The 20,125-nt window shown below is 39.6% G+C and overlaps 2 protein-coding genes and 1 long non-coding RNA gene across 6 annotated transcripts in view; 2 read left to right on the top strand and 1 right to left on the bottom strand.

Annotated features, from left to right (window-relative positions):
- dagla (diacylglycerol lipase, alpha) overlaps positions 1–3,825 on the top strand; it is a 29,787-nt gene extending 25,962 nt beyond the window's left edge. Inside the window, exon 22 of the mRNA XM_008310072.3 lies at positions 1–3,825. This exon is cut by the window's left edge and continues 45 nt beyond it. Within this exon, the coding sequence (XP_008308294.1) occupies positions 1–916 (916 nt within the window). The 3' untranslated portion in view covers positions 917–3,825.
- A 655-nt stretch (positions 3,826–4,480) lies between these two features.
- On the top strand, positions 4,481–19,072 carry ext2 (exostosin glycosyltransferase 2). 4 transcript variants are annotated; one of them, XM_017032698.2, is made up of 15 exons: positions 4,481–4,614; positions 5,721–6,063; positions 6,152–6,375; positions 6,542–6,631; positions 7,848–7,964; positions 8,084–8,279; positions 8,440–8,579; positions 8,664–8,757; positions 10,980–11,111; positions 14,105–14,294; positions 16,251–16,417; positions 17,060–17,203; positions 17,984–18,112; positions 18,586–18,668; positions 18,747–19,072. In XM_017032698.2, the coding sequence occupies exons 2-15, from the start codon at positions 5,749–5,751 to the stop codon at positions 18,883–18,885; spliced, it is 2,160 nt and encodes a 719-aa protein (XP_016888187.1). In that variant the 5' UTR covers positions 4,481–4,614; positions 5,721–5,748; the 3' UTR covers positions 18,886–19,072. The 4 variants fall into 4 exon arrangements, with proteins under 4 accessions (XP_016888187.1, XP_008308292.1, XP_016888188.1 ...); XM_008310070.3 differs by having other exon boundaries at positions 4,504–4,610; XM_017032699.2 differs by having other exon boundaries at positions 4,521–4,610; positions 5,724–6,063.
- Positions 19,073–19,498: 426 nt separating this feature from the next.
- LOC112487009 (uncharacterized) lies at positions 19,499–19,924 on the bottom strand. The gene is made up of 2 exons (XR_003049681.1): positions 19,611–19,924; positions 19,499–19,576 (listed from the first exon to the last, which is right to left on the bottom strand). It is a non-coding gene; the product is annotated as an uncharacterized LOC112487009 (long non-coding RNA).
- Positions 19,925–20,125: the final 201 nt, after the last annotated feature.

Below are 20,125 nucleotides of genomic sequence, written 5' to 3'. Positions count from 1 at the left end.
CGCAGCACTGAGGGGCTCCCCGATGCTGGGAAGTCTCCCATTTCCTTTGGATGCTCCGATCCCTGAGGAGAACCCGTCTCTCAGCTCTCGCACTGAGTTACTAGCTGCCGACTGCCTCTGCCAGGCGACACCAGAACATCTTGGTGAAGTCGGGCCATTCTTCAGTCCGCTGGAATCCACTTCCATACCAGATTACCCAATGCAGCTGTCTCCTGCCACGCCGCATTACAGTGGACGCCATTCTCCATCTCCAAACCAGAACACTTTGGCCAAACCTTTTAAGGCAGATCTTAATGCCAACACAACGATGCCTCCTGATGATGGCCACCGACAGATTCCTGGTGTCTACAGCCCAGGAAGTACTCCTGATGCTCCACTCAGCCCTCAGGTTGATTCTAGACCCCTGGATACAAAACAGGAAAGTTGGGAGCTGAGGGCAGAAAAGAAACAATTAAGCAGAGAAACCAAACAGATGGCATCTACTCCTACAGCCAGACTTTCAAATGGAAACCCCAGCCAGGCAGTGCTGGAGTTTGCCCAGTACTTGGACTCTCTGTTCAAACTGGACGGCAGCAGCTCGCCACCTCTGGAACTGTCCGACGGGGAGTCGGAGTCGGGTCGAGGCTCCTTCAGCCAAGGTGAGAGTGGTAAAGATGGACAAGACATGGATGAAAAGCAGCTTCTTTTAGCCAGAGCAACACTGGAACCAAACCTTGTCCCCAAACCTCCACGCACTTTTGCTGGATCTGCTGATCCCTCATCCGGCATCTCTCTGTCGCCCTCCTTCCCTCTGTCCTCCTCAGAGGAGCTTAATGACTTTTCCCCCGGTGATGGCGCCCTGCCAACCACACACTCTCTAATAACGTCCGCCCCCTGTCACTGCCCTGAGGAGAACACACTATCAACTATGGTCTAGTCCTGAGACTTCGATGCCATCTGCCCTGAATGGAGAAGTTCAGTCATTTAAATCCAAAAACATATCACAGTATCAGTGCATGCATGCAAAGGAATGCAATCACGTACCAGAGAACCAATGACTGATCAACTGTTTCCATTCTTCAGGTTTCCCTTTTTCAAAGGCTGTTTGTACCATTTTGACACTATTGCAATGTTTAATGAAGAAAATGATACCTCTCTGCATGCCAGGGGCCTGTGCTGCTTTTGGGGGATTACAAATAACTGTAGCTTCACGATGCCATTCCAAAACAATGTTTTCCCACTTAAGGAATGTGTCAATACGTCACGTGTTCCCTAAATAATCAAAAAATAATAAACAGAGCAGGGAAAACCAACACTGTAGAATAGGTATAGGTAAATCATCTGGGCTTCTGTACTGTACTACTACTACTGCTCCCTGAGCAGCCACTGAAAATTGTCCATATTATTCCTTTTTATTTTTTAAATCAGGAATGTGATAATAGTACATTGTCAGTAGGTGGCGATGAGAAGACAATGTAACGTTCCTCAGGTCTGTGAAGATTTTACAGTTTGAGAAAGAGAGAGTGCTACGTTGGTGATGATTTATGTCTTAAAAGAATTTAGTGATTGTGACATTTATTGCAGACACATATGGATGTTTTTGAGTCTTTTGGTTTTTAATGCATGAAACCAATTTTTTTTTCTAAAGAGAATTGTCATTTTGCACACGGCAAATTGCAACTCAACCCCCCCCCGCCCCCCGCCCCCTTTTACCAAATGGAATATGTTTTTTTTTTGCCAAATGTATTTATGAGATGGTGATTTTTGTATATGTGTATGAATATTGATTTATGGAACCGCAAGCTCAGCATAGCATCTCCTGCCATTTCTACATGATTGGTTTCTATGTAGACTGTTAACGAGCAGCACCACAAAAAAAAGGTTGTTTAAAACTGTATGTACAGAAAAATGAGAGAGAATTTAAAGAGAATGAATTTAACTTATGAGACTGCACCTCGTGGCAGGAACTTCTAGCACTGGTTAATTACAGCAGGACTTGTCAAGTTGATGCTGCTCGTACTGGATACTGTGATACTGAGCACCTGACAACATCATGAATAACAAAACATTCTAGCCAAAATGAATACCCTTTTCATGAAACGTCAATGTTTTTATTTAGAGATTTATAGCGGACATTCCTGTGAGCTGATCCCGGTCCTCCCCCACTACTTACTCCCTTGTCTTTGAGGTAAATGGCAGCTGGCATCCTATAAGCTGGTAACTACAGGGGACAGGGGGTCCTCGAGTTACGTCACTACGGTGTGACATAACTCAATTTTCACCGTAAGTCTACACTCGAATACTGTACATAAATATCTGTCACTCACCTACGCTAACACAGTGGTGACATCATAATCTAGGACATAAAAACATCAGAAGAGTCTGACGCTTGAAGGACATAATGAAGGACTGAAGGTTCCCAACAAAAAAAACACAGACAAAAAAAAGGCATCTAGTTCCTGTGCAAACTAGTTGTCGACTTTTAACGTCAAAAATAATGGAACAAGTCTTTCTTAATAAATGTATGAGAGATGGCGATGAGGTCGTAAACAGAGGAACTCCTGTAGTTTCAAACATTCCCTTAGAAATACAAAACCAAGAAAGAGAGCAACAGAAAGTAGACAAAAAGAGAAAACTCATACAAACTTACCCCGCAATACTTAAAATGCTATTCAGACTCTGTAGTTAAATTTTAGAACAAATTGCAGCATACGCTATCTTTATACAATTATTTAACATGCTGAGCTTCAGTTACTTGGTAATAAAGGTTTTATTTAATTTAGAAAAAAAAAAAAGACCAAACTCTCTGAGTTTTGTATTCATTCACGATCCATATCATAGCAGATGGCACCAAAGTGTGTATCATAAATAAACACCTCCCAGAAGGTCGTTGTCTATTAGGTGCTCTGAAATAATACATACCTGGGATGTAAAGGTGTTTGCTTCCCTTTAAACTATTTCACATCATCGTCCACTGCATTTATGTTTCACTAAAGAAAAAAATCTGAAAACATTTCAAACGCCAGCTCTGAAATGTTTTTGTACAATCTTCCGTATCACACCAAGGGTAAAAAGCAGCTCACAGTTTACATTTTTTATTGTCGTTCCTGTTACTTTTATCACCTCTGTTGCTGTTTTGATGGTGTTGTTGGCCCTGGTGAGCTTGGGCAGATTGGTTTGATGTCAGTGCATTTTATTTACATTTTTGGGCGTTTTTAGACTAAACCCAGACACATGACATTACATATATATCTGCTTTCTTTTTACCCGATTCTGTAGAATGGTGTGATGAGCTGTAGAGTAATATTCTCAAGGCAAAGTAAATGCTACTGATGTGTACACTTTTAATTTAGAACAGTCTGACACGTTACAAATCTCAAAGCCAGTTAGTTTCATACCATAAAACTAAGGTCGATTCAGCAATTATCTACATCCAGTAGCTTTGCTTGAAGCCAGTCCTACACTAAAAGCTGCTGGGAGAAAGCACTACATTTTTTTAAAAAAAGATAATGTGTACAGCACCATCTTCTACTGTATGTATAAATATTTATGCAGATGTCTAAGAAAAAAAATAAATTGCTATAGAGTCATCTAGAAAAAATAAATAAATATATATAATATAAAGAGTTAAGGTTATGGCAAAGGAGATGTACTGACATAGAAAAAACATTTCAGTAATTTATTCAAATTATATTGGCAGGTTGATAAATCACTCTTTATTAAAAAAAAAAGAAGAGAAATGTCAAGTCCACATTTATTCCTGTTGTTTCAGTTCGTTCCTGCCCCGAAAAGAGAATGTATTCAACTTTGATTCCTGCCTACAATAAACTACAAACTCTAAAAATAGTTTGAATTCCTGTATTTTCTTAAATATAAACATGTATGCACCAATGAGAGCATGTGCCCTTCATACAGAAAAGGATCAAATCAGTGTACCCTAATATCTTCTTGTTATAAGGCAAGTGCATCCACCACTCTACCACCGTGCGGCTACTTAAATGTTAATAGTGTACATTTTACCAAAGGGAATAAACTACAACACTGGTCTGCTTTAGGTGGAATACAAATATGTGTTACTTCCTTTCACAGTGTGGGTGGATTATGAGGGAAGAGTATTTCAACATGATATTTGTGGCCAAGTGTAGGAGCAGCATCTACTACAGTATAAGCCTACAGTGGATGTACAAGAGCTTAAAATACACATGATCATTACTAAACAATAAGCATTTAGTCTTAAGAAGGAGTTGTGGGTCAAACGACAATGTGTTTATGGCATGTGTTTGTTCAATAACATTTTGATGAACACTGAACCACCAGATCTGTGAAGTATACAGTATGTATTCAAATATAACTAAATTGATGTTCATAGTCACACATATATAGTCACTGTGACATTTGACTTATGAATCAGACTGCAGTCATTAAAACATAAAACATTAATTGTGCTGTAGCACCAGAAGACAGTGTGCATGAGATCTGTTTAAACCTTGAAATACAAATATTGTTGAGGTCATATCACCTTTAATTCCACTAGAGGGAAGCAAAGGATCCACCTCCTGCGGTACAACCGAAGAAAAACGACTTCCGTTGTCTATTGGCCGAGTTCCTTGAGTGCTAATGTTAGCTTAAGGGTGGGTGAGTATTAAAACTTAACTATTGTATGTTACCGCTTTTCCAGCTATCATAGAAGATGACAGGAGCACCGTTGAATCAGAAATACGTCTTTATTTAATTGCCTTGGTTTAAATACGAACTGTAGACCTAATTTAACTCAATTGTTTACAGTCTAGAGCTAACAACTAGGCTAGCTGAGATTAGCCAGGTTAGCTTCCTCGAAAAACGACGAAACAATCTAACTCATAAACGGATGTTAATTTGCACAACAATTTTCATTTACAGATGTAATGATATTCTTACAGTAGCATGTCACAGTTAAACATTGTTGTCATTCTTGTCGAAGTATCGAGGCTGAGTTTTGACGTACGTATCTCTTCTTTGGATTTAACGTATTTAGTTAGTGTATGTAAGTCTAAATTAATGATATGCCAGGCATCAGCTTAATCAAATATGAGTCTAAATTAATGATATGCCAGGCATCGGCTTAATCAAATATGAATAGACAAAAGGTCAACGACAGCAATACAGATACTTTAATGTGAATTAGTTTGACTTATTTTTATGAGACATAGACCCTGTGATATGTCAAACACTGGACAGTTCTTAGTGCTGTGTGCTAAAGTTACAAACATATGTCGTTCGACAAAGTTCTTAGAACCCTGGGGGAAATATGTATATATCTTTCATCCTTTTCCAGAAATAGTTTACTTTCTTTTTCAGGTAAACACGATGTAATCTATTGCTCCCTAGTAGTATTTGTAACTGTTTGATAGATTTCTTTGTGCATAACACTGCAAATCTGGTAGTAACCCAAAACAATTTCCTGTTTTCTGTGTTTATTTTCTATGATTAACTGCTAATTTGTATAAAAAGACATAGTTGCTCACCCACATAAGAATTTAGTGTGCTATAGCCTTGGGCACCCTAAGTTCTGGGTAAACCAAAAAAAGTTTATACAGTAGTTTGATAATGACACAAAAACAAACATATTAAATTTGTATTAGGAACGTTCCAATCCACAATTCCAGTGTTATTAGCAAATCACACACCTGTTTTATACCATTTAGTAAAAAATTGTCTCGTACACAATATTCTCTTTGATCTCACTCTTCTTGTCTTCACAGTAGCTGGTTAGACAGAGAGGTGTCAGGCATGTATGCCTCTGGGAAGTACAGCTCTCGGGGCCCTGCTCTTATCCCTCGGATGAAAACCAAACACCGCATTTACTACATCACTCTCTTCTCTGTGGTGCTGCTTGGATTGATTGCCACTGGAATGTTTCAGTTCTGGCCACACTCCATTGAATCCACAGCTGATTGGACTCTGGATAAACGCAGTGTCCACGATGCACCACTGGTTCGCCTTACTCTTTCCAGCCCAATTCCTGAAAGAGGCGACCTGAGCTGTCGCATGCACACATGCTTTGATGTGTACAGATGTGGCTATAATCCCAAGAATAAAATCAAGGTAACTGCTTGTCAAAAGGAATGTATCTATTGTTTTACGTTTAGATTTTAAAAAGTATCAATCATTGTGGATTTGATGTCTATGGCAGGTTTACATCTACCCTCTACAACGGTTTGTGGATGAAATGGGCGTTCCTATCAGCAGCACTGGGCTATCACGAGAATACAATGACCTGCTCAGTGCCATCTCAGACAGCGATTTCTACACTGATGATGTCACAAGAGCGTGTCTTTTTATCCCATCAATCGATGTGCTGAATCAGAACTCCTTGCGCGTCAGAGAAACAGCCCAGGCTCTGGCCATTCTTTCCAGGTAAACCTTTACTTCCGTACAACAATTAAAATATGAAGTGTATATGAGTGTATTTAATTTTAACTATGCATTTTTCTTTCCCTTTAAGGTTTGATTGTGTTTATGCATTACTCCTTCTTCCTGAACCTTGTGTGTATCTTACATGGCCTTTGTTTTCTTTAATGAGGTGGGACAAAGGAATGAATCATCTGCTCTTCAACATGTTACCTGGAGGACCCCCAGACTATAATACTGCCTTGGATGTCCCCAGAGACAGGTAATTTGGTTAAAAAGAATATTTATATTGCACAATGTTTAATTAAATTGGTTGGTTTAAAATGTATACTATGTAAAACATTTTCTAAATATTTTACAGTGAATATGTTTTAGACTGATAGGCACAAGTAAAAGTAACAGGTAACCAGGTAGCATATTCGATTTTATTTTTTTCCAGTGGCAAATCCTTTAATAAAAATAAAACAAAACAAAGTTTTTTCAAACCCATTAACGCAGCGACGTGTGGCTTTTACCCATTTTGCCTAAGGGCTCAGCACTCTCAGTCGATGAATGTCACTGCCCCCTATCGCACGTCACTGCCGCCTATCAGTGCAGCATGGTGCGTTCTGCCTCGCCATACCTGTGGATCTGTGTCATTTAAATACCTCCTTCCCTGTTCTCTGCAGTGAGGGAACATGTCCTGTGTCCATCAGCAAAGAGAATAAGGTTGAACTCTAATAAAGAGCAGAGTGAATTTAAGATATTTATCTTTTTTGTTTTTATATGCATGTATATGAGTGTCAGAAACTTAAATGTTGGCCACTAAAAACTTAAAAATTAGTTAATGTTAAAGTACCAGGGTAAATAAAGTAAGCAGATATTTTTGTGCAGAATCAAAATATGTCACACGCTGCTTGGATGGAACATATGTTGAACATTAAAGAAACCAAGACTCAACTTCTCTGTGCATTTCCAAGGTTATCAGGTAGTTTCTCATTAGGTGTTTAGATGAATCACTTGATAAAGATAAAAAAAAACATCTTATTGGGATATGATTTTTTTTCCTGGGGTCCTTGAGGATATGTTTAAACTGTGGTAGGATTACTGGTGAAGAGCCCGTAAGTCTCAGGATGTTCTGTAGTCCAGAGTGATTGTTGAGCATGAAGATGATTGGTTTATGAGCATGCAGCCCTGAAACAATGAACACTATCTTTAGCTGTAAGGAATTTCCTGGGCTCATCCAGCTGGAGTCCATTTGGGATGAGGCTCATCAGAACCAGGTGTGTGACAGACGGTGTGTTTCATTTTATATGCTTCTCGTGTTGGGTTGAAGAGAAGAGTGTATCCTTTTTATCCTTATAGACAGAGAAAGTTTACCCAGCTTACCAAGCTTCTTTCCTATGGGAGAAAAATAAACATGAATTTTCATTTCACTGTGAGTGTGTTGCTCAAACCAACTCTAATTTTTTGTATCCTCACTGTTCCTTCTGTTGCAGAGTTCTCCTGGCTGGAGGTGGGTTTTCTACATGGACTTACAGGCAGGGTTATGATGTCAGCATCCCAGTGTACAGTCCTCTTTCTGCAGACATTGATCTTCCTGAGAGACAGCCCGGGTGAGCACATAGCTAGGACTTTTACACCACAACTTATTTGCATTTTTGTAATTTTTTTATCATAAGATGTATAGCAAGTGGCGTGTTGTAAACTAACAATGTCATACCTGCACCTACAGGCCACGTCACTACTTTATTCTGTCTTCTCAAACGGCCATCCACCGAGAGTACCGCGCTGAGCTGGAGCGCTTAAAAGAAGAAAATGGTGAAGCGTTGCTCCTGCTGGACAAATGCAGCAACCTGTCTCAGGGAGCTGCATCGGCAAGAAAACGCTGCTACAAAGGGCAGGTGTACGACTATCCACAGATCCTGCAGGTATGTTCTAAAGTCTCTGGGTTTTTCTCACTTAAGATGAATTCTTTTTTATATCTGTGCCAGATACAATTTGTTATAAAAATGTGTTAGCACAGCCAGGTTTTAATTTGTCTGCCTGCACAATGCAAACATTTATTTCACTATCATTGTGTTTCTGCAGGAGTCTTCATTTTGTGTGGTTTTGCGTGGAGCACGTTTGGGCCAGGCTGCCCTCAGTGATGTGCTGCAGGCTGGTTGCGTCCCTGTCATTCTGGCCGACTCCTACATTCTGCCATTCTCTGAAGTGCTGGACTGGAAAAGGTTGTGTAACCATCTGAAATCATCTGTCCTTTGACAGCTTGTCCATTTTTAGTCCACTAATTGAACGTTTCTGTTCCTGGATAGGGCGTCTGTGGTGATCCCGGAGGAAAAACTGTCAGAGATGTACACCATTTTAAAAAGTATCCCACACAGACAAGTGGAAGAAATGCAGAGACAGGTAAGAGTCTCAAAACTCCCTCAGCAAATGTTATTTAAAGGGGCTCAAATTTAGCTGTGGTTCATAGAGTTCAACTAGGTATGCTATATTTTGAGGAGCCAAATGAGATTTACAGGAAACAAACATAAATCTTAAATCTAAGTTGATTTTTGCTTTAGTGAATTAAAAAAAAAGTCTTAGTTTTCCATTTTTTTGAAGCTTCGTTGAACAAAATGTTCAGCTGCTCTTCATTCTCTTGAATCAACTCACAATTTCACAATTACGCTCGGCAAACAGACGTCTTAGACCAAGTGGAGGGAAACATAAAAAATCGACATTGTGGGCTCAGGCTGTTTAATGGTAGAATGCATTTTTGTGTCTCCAAGACACTGCAGAGAAAAGCAGTGTTCTTTCTATCTTTTGTGTTTTAGCACAGGTTGTACAGATTCTACGAAAAATTCTCCTATTTAGTGTTTTGTTCCTTCTTTGAGCTGGAGAACTTCGAGGAAGTTCATTTTCTTATTTTACTGTTAACTGATGCAGTACATAAATTAACCAGCAGATGGCAGCTGATTTTATTCTTTCTCTTTCTTTGTTTTCCCCTGTGATCCGACTTTTGCGGAGACAAATATTAAAAGAAAGCAAAAGCATACTGTGTTAAAGGTTACTGTATTAAAGGTTGCACACAACAATACAACGAAATGAAAGTTGTATTTGACATTGATTATTTGATTAATTGTCAGGACAGAACTTATTGCATCTGAACATTCAGAGCACAATGTACAGGAGTATGGCCACTCAATTAGTTCTGTAGGTAAACACAGACCTTTGTTGATTAAAATGTCTTTTTCAACAGACCCCATACACTCACATGTCTGTTGTGCTCTCAAGTCATGGCACTGAATAGAACACCCTGCTGCTTTCTACTTAGTATATCCTAAAACGATCTGATTTACACCTGTGAGTGTGTTTTGATCACAGTTTAGAGTAAAGCAGTGATAAATCTGGAGGAACAGAGCAGAGACTCGGCTTCACTGCTGCTTTTGATTATGTCAAACACTAATGATTGCCTGCCTGTGTTCACAGTTCGCTGGCTGCCAATTCTCATATATACTTTCAATCTTCCTGACAGCCTGCTCCGAGTTAAACAAAGTGATGTAATGTAAACTTCCTGATCACCTCTTTAACCTTTGTTTTAATTGTTTTTGACAACACACTGACAGCGGCCGAGATGCTGTTTCCAGTTTGACATATACAATGCTGATTGATTTTAAACTATTGTTGCGATAAACATTTTAGAATGGTAAGAAAACACAAATATTTTCAACTAAATTGCAATATTTTTCATTGCATTTACAATTTTCCAATTTGATAGCTTTTGACTTTTTAGTCTTCTGGTACTCTGTTATACAGTACATCCTATTTTTAAATAAAGGAGACTGTAGGCAACAGAATGCTGGTGAAAGATGTGATGTATGAACCATCTTCCTCTTTCTCTTTTGCAAACGGTCTCTTCTTCACTACTCATAAAAATTCCTACAGCCGCTGCGATCGGGTGGAGGTTCCCGGGGCCAACAAAGTTTGCTTTCAGTCTCCTCCCAGTCGGAAAAGCAACTTTCATCACTGGCTGATTTATGAGCCTCTGGGATTCCCCCTCGAGATTAAAGAGTCTTTTCTGATTCTTCACATCCCTCTGTTTTGCTCTTGCTGTACATTGACAGTGTTTCACCTCATAGTGCTGCTCATGTGGAGCTGAAACCTGCTTTGGTAAAAAGATCATTTTTAATTTTAATTATATAAACAGACAGCCTGGCCCATAACACTTGACACTAGTGGATAGCGGGTCAATGAGGAGGTGGTGGGGTGGAGTTAGGTCAGTGAGTGTTGTTTAAAGCTTCATTAACTCTTATAGCTTTCTTTCCCCTTTAAACGGCCCCTTGAAGGAGACACAACCTGCATCAGTAGACTAGACATGCTTACTGTCATTTAAGTCAAATATTCAGGGTTTTTTATTTGATTAATTAAGAGAACTGAATGCATAATAAATCTAACTGCTTGATTTTATTATTAAAAATATATTACAGAACATGTAAATCCTCAATGAGAACAGGTGGAATACATGTTTTTACTTTTTTCTTACAACTGTCACAAATGATTTATGGCTGTTCTTCTTAGTGCACTAGAATGTTGCTGAGAATGTTTGTGCCCAGAGTCTAAGTAGTTGTTTTTTTCCTTGTCCACAGGCTCGCTGGTTCTGGGAGGCCTATTTCAGTTCCATGAAGGCTATTGGTTTGACGACGCTTCAGATCATCAACGACCGCATCTATCCATACGCTGCACGCACCTATGAGCAGTGGAACAATCCACCTGTGGTGGTGAGTTCACATTTTTCACTTTAATTTATTTGAGGTTATTTGTATCTCAGACGTCTTAATGACACACACGAAGGATGAAGAATTACTCTGGGTTGCCCACATTGCCAGTCATGCTTGTAATTTAGAGCCTCTACAGGAGAGTGGCAGTATGATGCTGACAAATGCCTCCACTCTGTCTGAAGCACCACACATGCAGTGTTTCATAGTTTGGTTTAAACCCAAGTTGCTTTCAGGCCGTCAGTGTCAGCACTTCTGCACCAAGAAGATGCCTCCACTGTGGTGAAAAAGAAGTCCTGCATGTTTGAGTCACTGTGTTCACATAGAGTGTGCTGGATGTGAAAAATGATGTGTGTGCCCGTGTGTGTGTAAGCGCATCTCTGTGGTTGTGGGAGTTTAGGGCTGCAGACAGCTTGGCTGTGCGACCATCTCTCAGGAGCTGTTAATCAGCCCTGTCTGATCTCCAGTGTTGTCTGTGCTCAGCTTATGTGCTAGACTGAGGCATGTGCAGTTGTCTTACAGTGTTGAATACATTTGAAATTGAATGTGTTCAAGTATCTTCGCGTTACTTAGATGTTCATATTAGCAGGGCGCAGGTACAAGGCTGTACAGTGATTGAGGGTTGAAACATTTGTGTCTCCCTCCACCAGCGTTTCCTGTTATTTTGAAGCTGTTGCCCATGTCATTGCTCAACCTTTGGTCCAGTCCATCAGAGTCACTTGAGTCTTAAGCTCTTAATGGTGTTGGGTCACAGACTTTTAACCATTCCTCCTCACGATAAGCAATGATGTGTTTTCTCAATGGCTTCAGTGAAAGGATTGTGAGAAGGGCTCGCACAGAATACTTGCACACAGAATAAATCAGACAGACATGTTCTCCCTCTCCTCCTGTAGTTCTTTATGCTGGTAATTGAAAGCACATTTTCCTAGGATCGCTGGTGCCTTTAGAGGGGATTTCAGAATAAAGGACAAGCTGTTTTTTGTTTGGAAGTTGCTGGTAGTGGGCAACGTACACTTGTAAGGTTTAAACCTGACAGGAATACAATCCTTTTAAACTTTCATGTGTGCCAGAAATGTAATAACGACTTAGTTCACAAGTTACAGTAATGGCTAGAACTTTGTTTATCCCTCGCTTCATGAACAAATTTGTGGGTTTTTTCTTTAAATATAAGGCCAGGCAAGTTTAATTAATATAAAGGATCAGTTGGTTCAACCTATTCTGTCACATACTGTTGGAAAAACTTGGCAAACATTTTACTGTTATTGTTGACGATGATTGCTGTAGACTTCATGTGTGCACATCCACAAAGGCCAAAACAGAGAGACACAGTACATTTTATGTATCTTATCTTTATTCCAGCTCCAAGATATAGTTCCTTCAAAGAAGTGTAGTTTAATGTAGTTTAACCTTTTTTGTAAACATTACAGCTACTTGTAAAATCCAGTGCTTCAGATCTGTAAGTGAAATACTGAGATGTGGTTTTTCTTTTCACTTCACAAAGTACTTGAAGTGGTGCCATTTTAGACATACATGTTACTTTAATAATTTCCTCCTTTTCCTAAACATCAATGTGACAACAGCTACATGGAAGTTTCCACGTGCCAGTAAAGTGTTTTTTATGGGTGGAGCAGTTTTTGATGTTGTGTTAAGGATGAGTCCTGTTGACAGACCTGTGTTCCTGCAACAGAAGGAGCTACGTAACCGTTTGCTTGTGTTTACTTGAGACTGGAGGAGGAACAGGGTTTATATGGACCTTACATACACAGAGTCACACGGTTCAGTTTCTTTCTACCTGGTGGTGGGCACAATCTTGTGACTTGTTAACTACTTTTAAAATCAGTTCAAAAATATCTCCTGATTAAAAATATTGAATATATATGTTTTTTATAAAGATAAGTTAGAGGTACTTGTTTATATTAGCAGGATATACTAGTGTTCTGTATTACTGTGTGAACCCCTAACAGCATAATACGATACAATACAATATGTAGATGGTCACTACTTCACTCCAGATGATTGGATTTTATCTATTTTTCAAATGGGATCGACTGCAAGATTGTAATCTAGTTATTGGCTGTCCCTGTGGGAAACAGCCATTCAGGTTTATTGAGAGTGAAACTTTATTTGTCACTAATGTTGGGCAGAAGGTACTGATTATTTTTCATAGTGAATTATTTTCCTCCTTTGCCCCATAAACTAAGAAATAATTGAAAATGTTCTTTTCCACTAACCAGAGATTTTCGCCCAGTTTTATCAACAGATGATTACCATATAACCACTATTGAAGGGTCTCCATTAAAAAGAAATCATTGGTCAATTGTTAAAACCATTTTTGAGTCAATTTATCTTATTAAACTACCTATTGTTGCGGCTCCAGCTGTGACCCCTTGTCTTTTTGTGCTAATCCAAAAAAATCACCTCATACAAGTTTGTCCAGCAGGGATCTTCTTTCTCTTTTTGCTTCATTTTGTAAGAGTTATGCAAACGGTTTTTAAAGAAACCTACAGATAAGTGGCTCCTCTGGACTTCTTGGAAACCAATCCTCCAATTTTTCAATTTTTTCTTCACTCGCTCCATTTCACACACATCTGACAAAAGTTCAACATTTCATGACGACATCACAGGCAGTAGATAAATGAGTGCAGTCCACTCGTCTTGTGTGCAAACTCTCATCTCATGCTTTTTGTCATCTCGCTGCTTCTGTAGGGTTGACTTGGCAGTCTTCATGACAACCTGTGTTTTTTTTTTCCCATTCAACCTCTATTAGCCTTCAGGAAAATTTATTGAATAATCCTCAGACTTGGAACTGACTGCATGTGACCTCACTGTCCAATGAGAAGTCATTATATTGCATTAAAATCATGAAAAACTTGTCAGAGGAGGTTGTTGGAAAAGACAAAGGACTACCCCAGTTTATCTGGAGGAGAGGTTAATATAAACACAGATATGATGAACAGTTTTTTTAAACATTACATTTTTCCCCCCATTTCCTGTAGAAATGGACCAGCGTGAACAGCCCTTTGTTTTTGCCACTAATTCCACCAAGGGCGCCAGGATTCACAGCTGTGGTGTTGACCTACGATCGTGTTGAAAGCCTTTTCAGGGTCATTACTGAAATCTCCAAGGTACCCAGCTTGGCTAAACTTCTGGTGGTTTGGAATAACCAGAACAAGAGTCCTCCTGAGGGTGAGTGTAAGAGATAACCTTCAAGAATATGAAAATATATGTGCTGTAACACAAGTGAAAAGAATTACGTGTAACAGCAAGTAGATGTTTTTATTTCACACTTGTTTTTAATGTTTGACAATTCCAAATGATGGAATTATTAATATGTAAAAATGTCAAAAACCCACTGATCCATTTGAACACTGGTCATGGACTCATTTACTGCCCCACGCTCAATATGGCTGGTCTGACGGAAGCTGGGTGTCTGTAGTAATCCTTGATATTTAAGGTAAAGTCTCTGGTTTTCCAGCATGTAGTAAGGAGGATAATAAACTCTAATATGAACTGCTCAATTTTACAGAAACTGTTTTTTTGGTGAATATGTGACTGACCAAGGTACTTTCTAATAAGAAGTTTCTGCATCTGGCAGATCTAGAGTCCTATGTTGTATTTCTCAGTAAATATAACCTCTCATTCTGACTTTCTCATCCACATATGTACCATCATAAGTTGTGTACTATGCTTCTCATCCAATTGCAACTTCAAGTGTTCATTTGTGACATTGAGCTGCTCTTTCATTAGGAGAATTAGTGGAGCCCGCCTGCAGCTCTGTCACTTATTAGACTGAACATGTAGCTATTGACAAGTCATTCCTCTATACTGTGAATCCTCATCCATTTATCCAAGTGGTGTCCTCTAGCCTTAAAAAAGCTGAGAAGATTGATGTCATTTATCAAATCCACCAGCCGGTTTCCCTTTAATGATCAACGCGGCGGAGATCAACTGCCACACAGCCCCAATTAGTGCAGAACACTTGGATAAAAGAAGTCACTTAGTCGTCACCATTATCATTTCCCTTTGTTGTGTGTTTGTTGCCAGGAAGTGTGCATTTAAACCCGTGCAACAGTTTTGTACTGGAGATCATAATTGGTAATCACCTCGTTTCTACTGTCTCTTTCCTGCTTCAAATATATAAAAAGGACTGATGGCAACTTGTGCAGTTTGAAAGAAAAAAACAACCCAGAGTGTTTAACATAGCACTTTAACTGACAATAACTCCTGACAGCAAACCTCAGACGTGGTTACAAAGAATTGGAGCTCTTTTTAAAGGTTGCCAGGCTTCAGTTAACCCATTAATGATGGGACACACTCTGTGTGATCCGTCTGTGCAATCGTCCGTGCCGTGGATCATGCCCAAGATCTTTGAAAGGCTGGCCTGAAGAATGGAGAATGCATTGTGGTTAATTCAACACGTGCTTGAGGTTAGCATAGAGATACGAGTCAATGAGTGAAGTTTGAAATCCTGGAGAACTGTTCTCCACTGTCAGGACACGCTTCAAAATGTTCCTGTCAGTGGTAAATGACATCATAATACCTCACCCGTCTTCACAGACTGGTAGTGGCCACGTTTCTAATTCAACTCAATCCCTGAAAAATGAGTGAGTTATAGTGCCAAGTGGTGAATTTGTCTGTGTGACTACAACTCATATTTATGATAATTTGCGTTTACAGACCTTAGTCTGTAATTTGGTCATTGACCTGAACCTGTGTTTAACTGGAAAAAGGACACGGAAGAATGTGTTCAGTGTTTTCACTGATAAAGGAGGAGTTTTTAATAAGGCCGTTTTGATTGTTGTTGATATTGTAGTTAATAAATAAATTTGTGCTTGTGCTCTTAACTCCAATTAACATTTGCTTATATGCCGTTTCAGACTGATTGTCTGAGTCACTGGGAGAAATCCCACTGCACCAGTGGTTCCTTAAAACATCAGTAAAAGTTTTTATTGTCCACCTTGTCAGACAGGGAGAACCAGACAGAGTTTCACGTACAGATGTGCACATTCTTGTCTAGGTCTTTCATCAACATCTGGACTGTCTGTACCTAACGTTCTGACAACTACTGGCTGAAAGAATGTGAAGTTGACTCAAATGCCATCTTTGTGTTGTTGTTGTTGTTGTTGTTGTTGTCGTCTGTAGAATCGCTTTGGCCGAAAATCGGCGTTCCTCTCAAAGTGGTGCGTACCAAGGAGAACAAGTTGAGCAACCGCTTTTTTCCCTATGACGAAATCGAGACAGAAGCTGTGCTCGCCATCGATGATGACATCATCATGCTGACTTCGGATGAGCTGCAGTTTGGCTATGAGGTAAGAAACCGACTCCTGCCCGTGCAAAAGAAAAAAAGAAAAGTTCAACGTTTTCCCTGCTTTCCCTTTAAGGTATAGCAGCGGAGCATTCACCGTTGATCCCAGAGATTAAAGTCTGTCAGAGAGATTACCGCCTCATTCTTGACCACTTTGGGGTTGCCTGCCTCCTGGAGGGGAGGGTGTTTGATGTGTGAAGAATGATGACAGACATTAAGCTGATGCTTTCCATGCCCACATACCTGCCTTCTCCGGCCTAGTGCAGCCCACTCACCTGAATCCATTTAGAAGGCATTTTATAGAATTATGCTCAGTTTAAAGATAATTACATAGAATTACAGGCGGAGTAATGTGACTGACAGGCTGTGTAGATGATATGGTTTCTACCAGAAGGGAGAAAAGATGTTGGTGTCAATCCCTGGCTATTCAGCTTAGTCAGGCTCCATATGACAGTCTTTAGTATTTCAATATGTCTCCCAGTGGTAAACTAAGTCTAGGAATAATGTGTTAGGAAATAAAAGGTGACATGGAGAGTTGAGTTCTGTTTTAAACCCCAGTTCGACTTTATTAATTTACTCTTGAGACTTCTGTTCTCATCCGATCTCACACACATGCTCCGACTGCCATCGTCTCACCAATCTGCAGGTTTGGCGGGAGTTCCCAGACAGGTTGGTCGGTTACCCAGGCAGACTGCACCTCTGGGATCATGAGATGGGGAAGTGGAAGTACGAGTCAGAGTGGACCAATGAGGTCTCCATGGTCCTAACTGGAGCTGCCTTCTATCACAAGGTAAAATAGTCTTTTGGAGCTGAACCTTAGCTAGCAAGCTGCTTAGGTTTACGTTGTCTAATAGTTATTTATGAAGGCTAAAAAATGTGTTTATATTTATCCTAATTGCAATTTGTACCGTATTTATAAAAAAATATTGACACATTTTTGCGTGTGTGTGAGTACGTGTTTGAGGTCAAACTAAACCACAGTGAAGAATCAAGCAGGGAAATCCAAACTGTCAGTTTTATTTCATTCTGATTAACAGAAGATTTATTTCAAGCCAAAAGGAAACAAATTGTTTTGTCTCAAGCACAAATCTTCAAACTGACACATCATATAAAACAATTTATCAGTAAACAATAAAACAAATAAATATTATTTAAAAATGCCAATCAGTCAATAGTGCTTTTCAATTGAAAACGCTGTCTCCTGGTTTGCAGTTAATAACTGTGTAGCACTATTTCAATGTGTCAATAAACAACTGAATACAATGATGGTTAAATAAGTCTCAATAAAAAAGTGACTAGAAAATGGTTTCTGAGAACAGCACGCTCAGAGCTGAGTCTTCAATATGAGTATTTGAATGAAGTACCTGGCAATCCCCACATTAGAGCCTTTTGTTGAGCAGATGTAGGATTTCATTAAATCCCTTGTTCAGAATAAGAGATAAGCACAGTGTCCTTGATAAGGATGGGCCATCACATCACACAAGGTGAAACAGCATCATCAGTGTTCCACGTACTGAACCTGTTGAATCAACACTGCCATGAGGCCATCTTTTGTGTTTCATTTTTACAGTACTTCAACTACTTGTACACCTACAAAATGCCAGGAGACATTAAGAACTGGGTGGACGCTCACATGAACTGTGAAGATATTGCCATGAATTTCCTGGTGGCCAACATCACAGGCAAAGCTCCAATAAAGGTACATTCAGTGGTGACACCGTTCTGTGTTGTTGACGTTAGCAGCCTGACAGAACAGACCACCATCTCTGGGTCTGATCAGCTCTCACTCCTCGTCAACACGGCTTCCCCCCTCCTCATCTCCACATCAGACCTTGTGCTCAGTGTTTTTTTAGGCTCACCACAACTGATGAACGCCTTTCCTGTCAATTCACAGGCTGAACATTTCAACTAACTCCTATGTTTCAGCGAATCTTCAACAGGTTCCTCTAAAAGAAACACACCAGAGTCTCTAGTCCTCTTGTCTCCATCTGCCTGTCCTCTATTTCCTTTACAAGTTCACTGCACGGACATTTAAATGCAGCATTGATGTCAGATTGTAACAGACATTTTTGTTAAATTACCAAATGAGAGTGGACAGTTTATTGGCTTCTGACTAAGCAGCTGAAGTTAAACAGTGGAATTGATTGATTTAAACTGACTGATTCTTGTTAGGTAACACCGAGGAAAAAGTTCAAGTGCCCGGAGTGTACGGCCATTGATGGACTGTCCCTGGACCAGACACACATGGTGGAGAGGTATGGTAGTCAGTCTGTGCAGAATTTCTGAAAATAACATCTGAAAACATCTTATCATCGCTGTGTTCTCTGTGCTAGATCGGAGTGCATCAACAAGTTTGCTTCAGTGTTTGGTACGATGCCCCTGAAGGTGGTAGAACATCGCGCCGACCCGGTTCTCTACAAAGACGACTTTCCTGAGAAGCTCAAGAGCTTTCCTAACATCGGCAGCCTCTGACTAAACAATGACCAAGGTTTGGACCTGGTCACAACCTCAACACTTTAGGATTCCTCATCTTTTATATGGAGACATTCAGACATGTATGGTTGGTACGACTTTGTCAGTTCTTTACTTTGTTGAAAGTCAGGAGGTGAGTTGGACCGTCCAGCACTGACCGTGGAAACTTAAAAAAAAAAAGGTTTGACAATGAAAGTAATTGATAAAACTATTCTTTAGCACATCACAGCCCCGTCAACTGACTATAAATGACTTGTCTGTTACAGTGTTAATGCTCAACACTTCTTTCTTCATGAATCTGTGTAACAATCAGTGAATAGAGCAGGGGTGTCAAACTCCCGGCCTGTGGGCCGCTTTTGGCCCATAAACCACCTACACATGGTCTGCAGCTAGATGGCAGTATAATGTAACCTGACCCCCTGCTGTTAGTTGGTGGGCCTTTATTGAGGTGGCATGGGCAACAGATGCCCCCCAGCTCATTTGAGTTTGACACCCCCTGGTGTAGAGTTGTGCTGGGCGGTATCACCAGAGATGTGGAGCATGATTTTACATTTTACTTGATATTTTATTTATTTATTTTTATATTATTTGGTCTACGTGTCAATTTTTTGGCTTTTTTTTTTCAAAGAAAACAAACAAACAAGTAAAAAAACAATATTGATTTTGTATTTTATTAATTAAGGCCAGAAACCTATTAAAGTAATGATCATTTAGCTGACAGAAACCTATTAAAGTAATGATCATTTTGCTGAGCTTAGTGCTGCTGCTACTACTGTGTCGTCAGACCTTCATTTTAATTTAATTTAAAACACCTTTTCTTGCATGAACATTTGTTACTGTTTTTTCTTTACGGTCAGCATCACTGATGCAAACACACACGTGTTTGTGTGTGTATGTGTTTGTTTGTTGTGCAGACAGTCTGTAGTGTAGACCGGTTGCCCTATTTTCACAGGTCAGCATTAATGGCTCCTGCTTACTTATTATATATTGTTAATTGACCCACAGGTGAAGTGGTATACCGCCCAGCACTACACATAAGACTTTTATACAGTATACAATCCTAAAATATCACGGACCAGGTTCTTTTAGTTCTGCTGTAAATAAATATCCATGTTATGTTTTGATAAAGTTGTTTTAACATATTTATGTAGGTTTTATCAATGTGATATATTTAAAAAAATAACAGGGACACATGGCAGTTGTTTATTTACATGGATCATACGGACACAGTCTGCTCCAT

The sequence above is a fragment of the Cynoglossus semilaevis genome, chromosome 5 (genome assembly GCF_000523025.1).
Source record: "Cynoglossus semilaevis isolate Cse_v1.0 chromosome 5, Cse_v1.0, whole genome shotgun sequence".
Taxonomy (NCBI): Eukaryota; Metazoa; Chordata; class Actinopteri; order Pleuronectiformes; family Cynoglossidae; genus Cynoglossus; species Cynoglossus semilaevis.
Note: the sequence above shows the minus strand (reverse complement) of the source record. Positions and strands in the feature narration are given on the sequence as shown.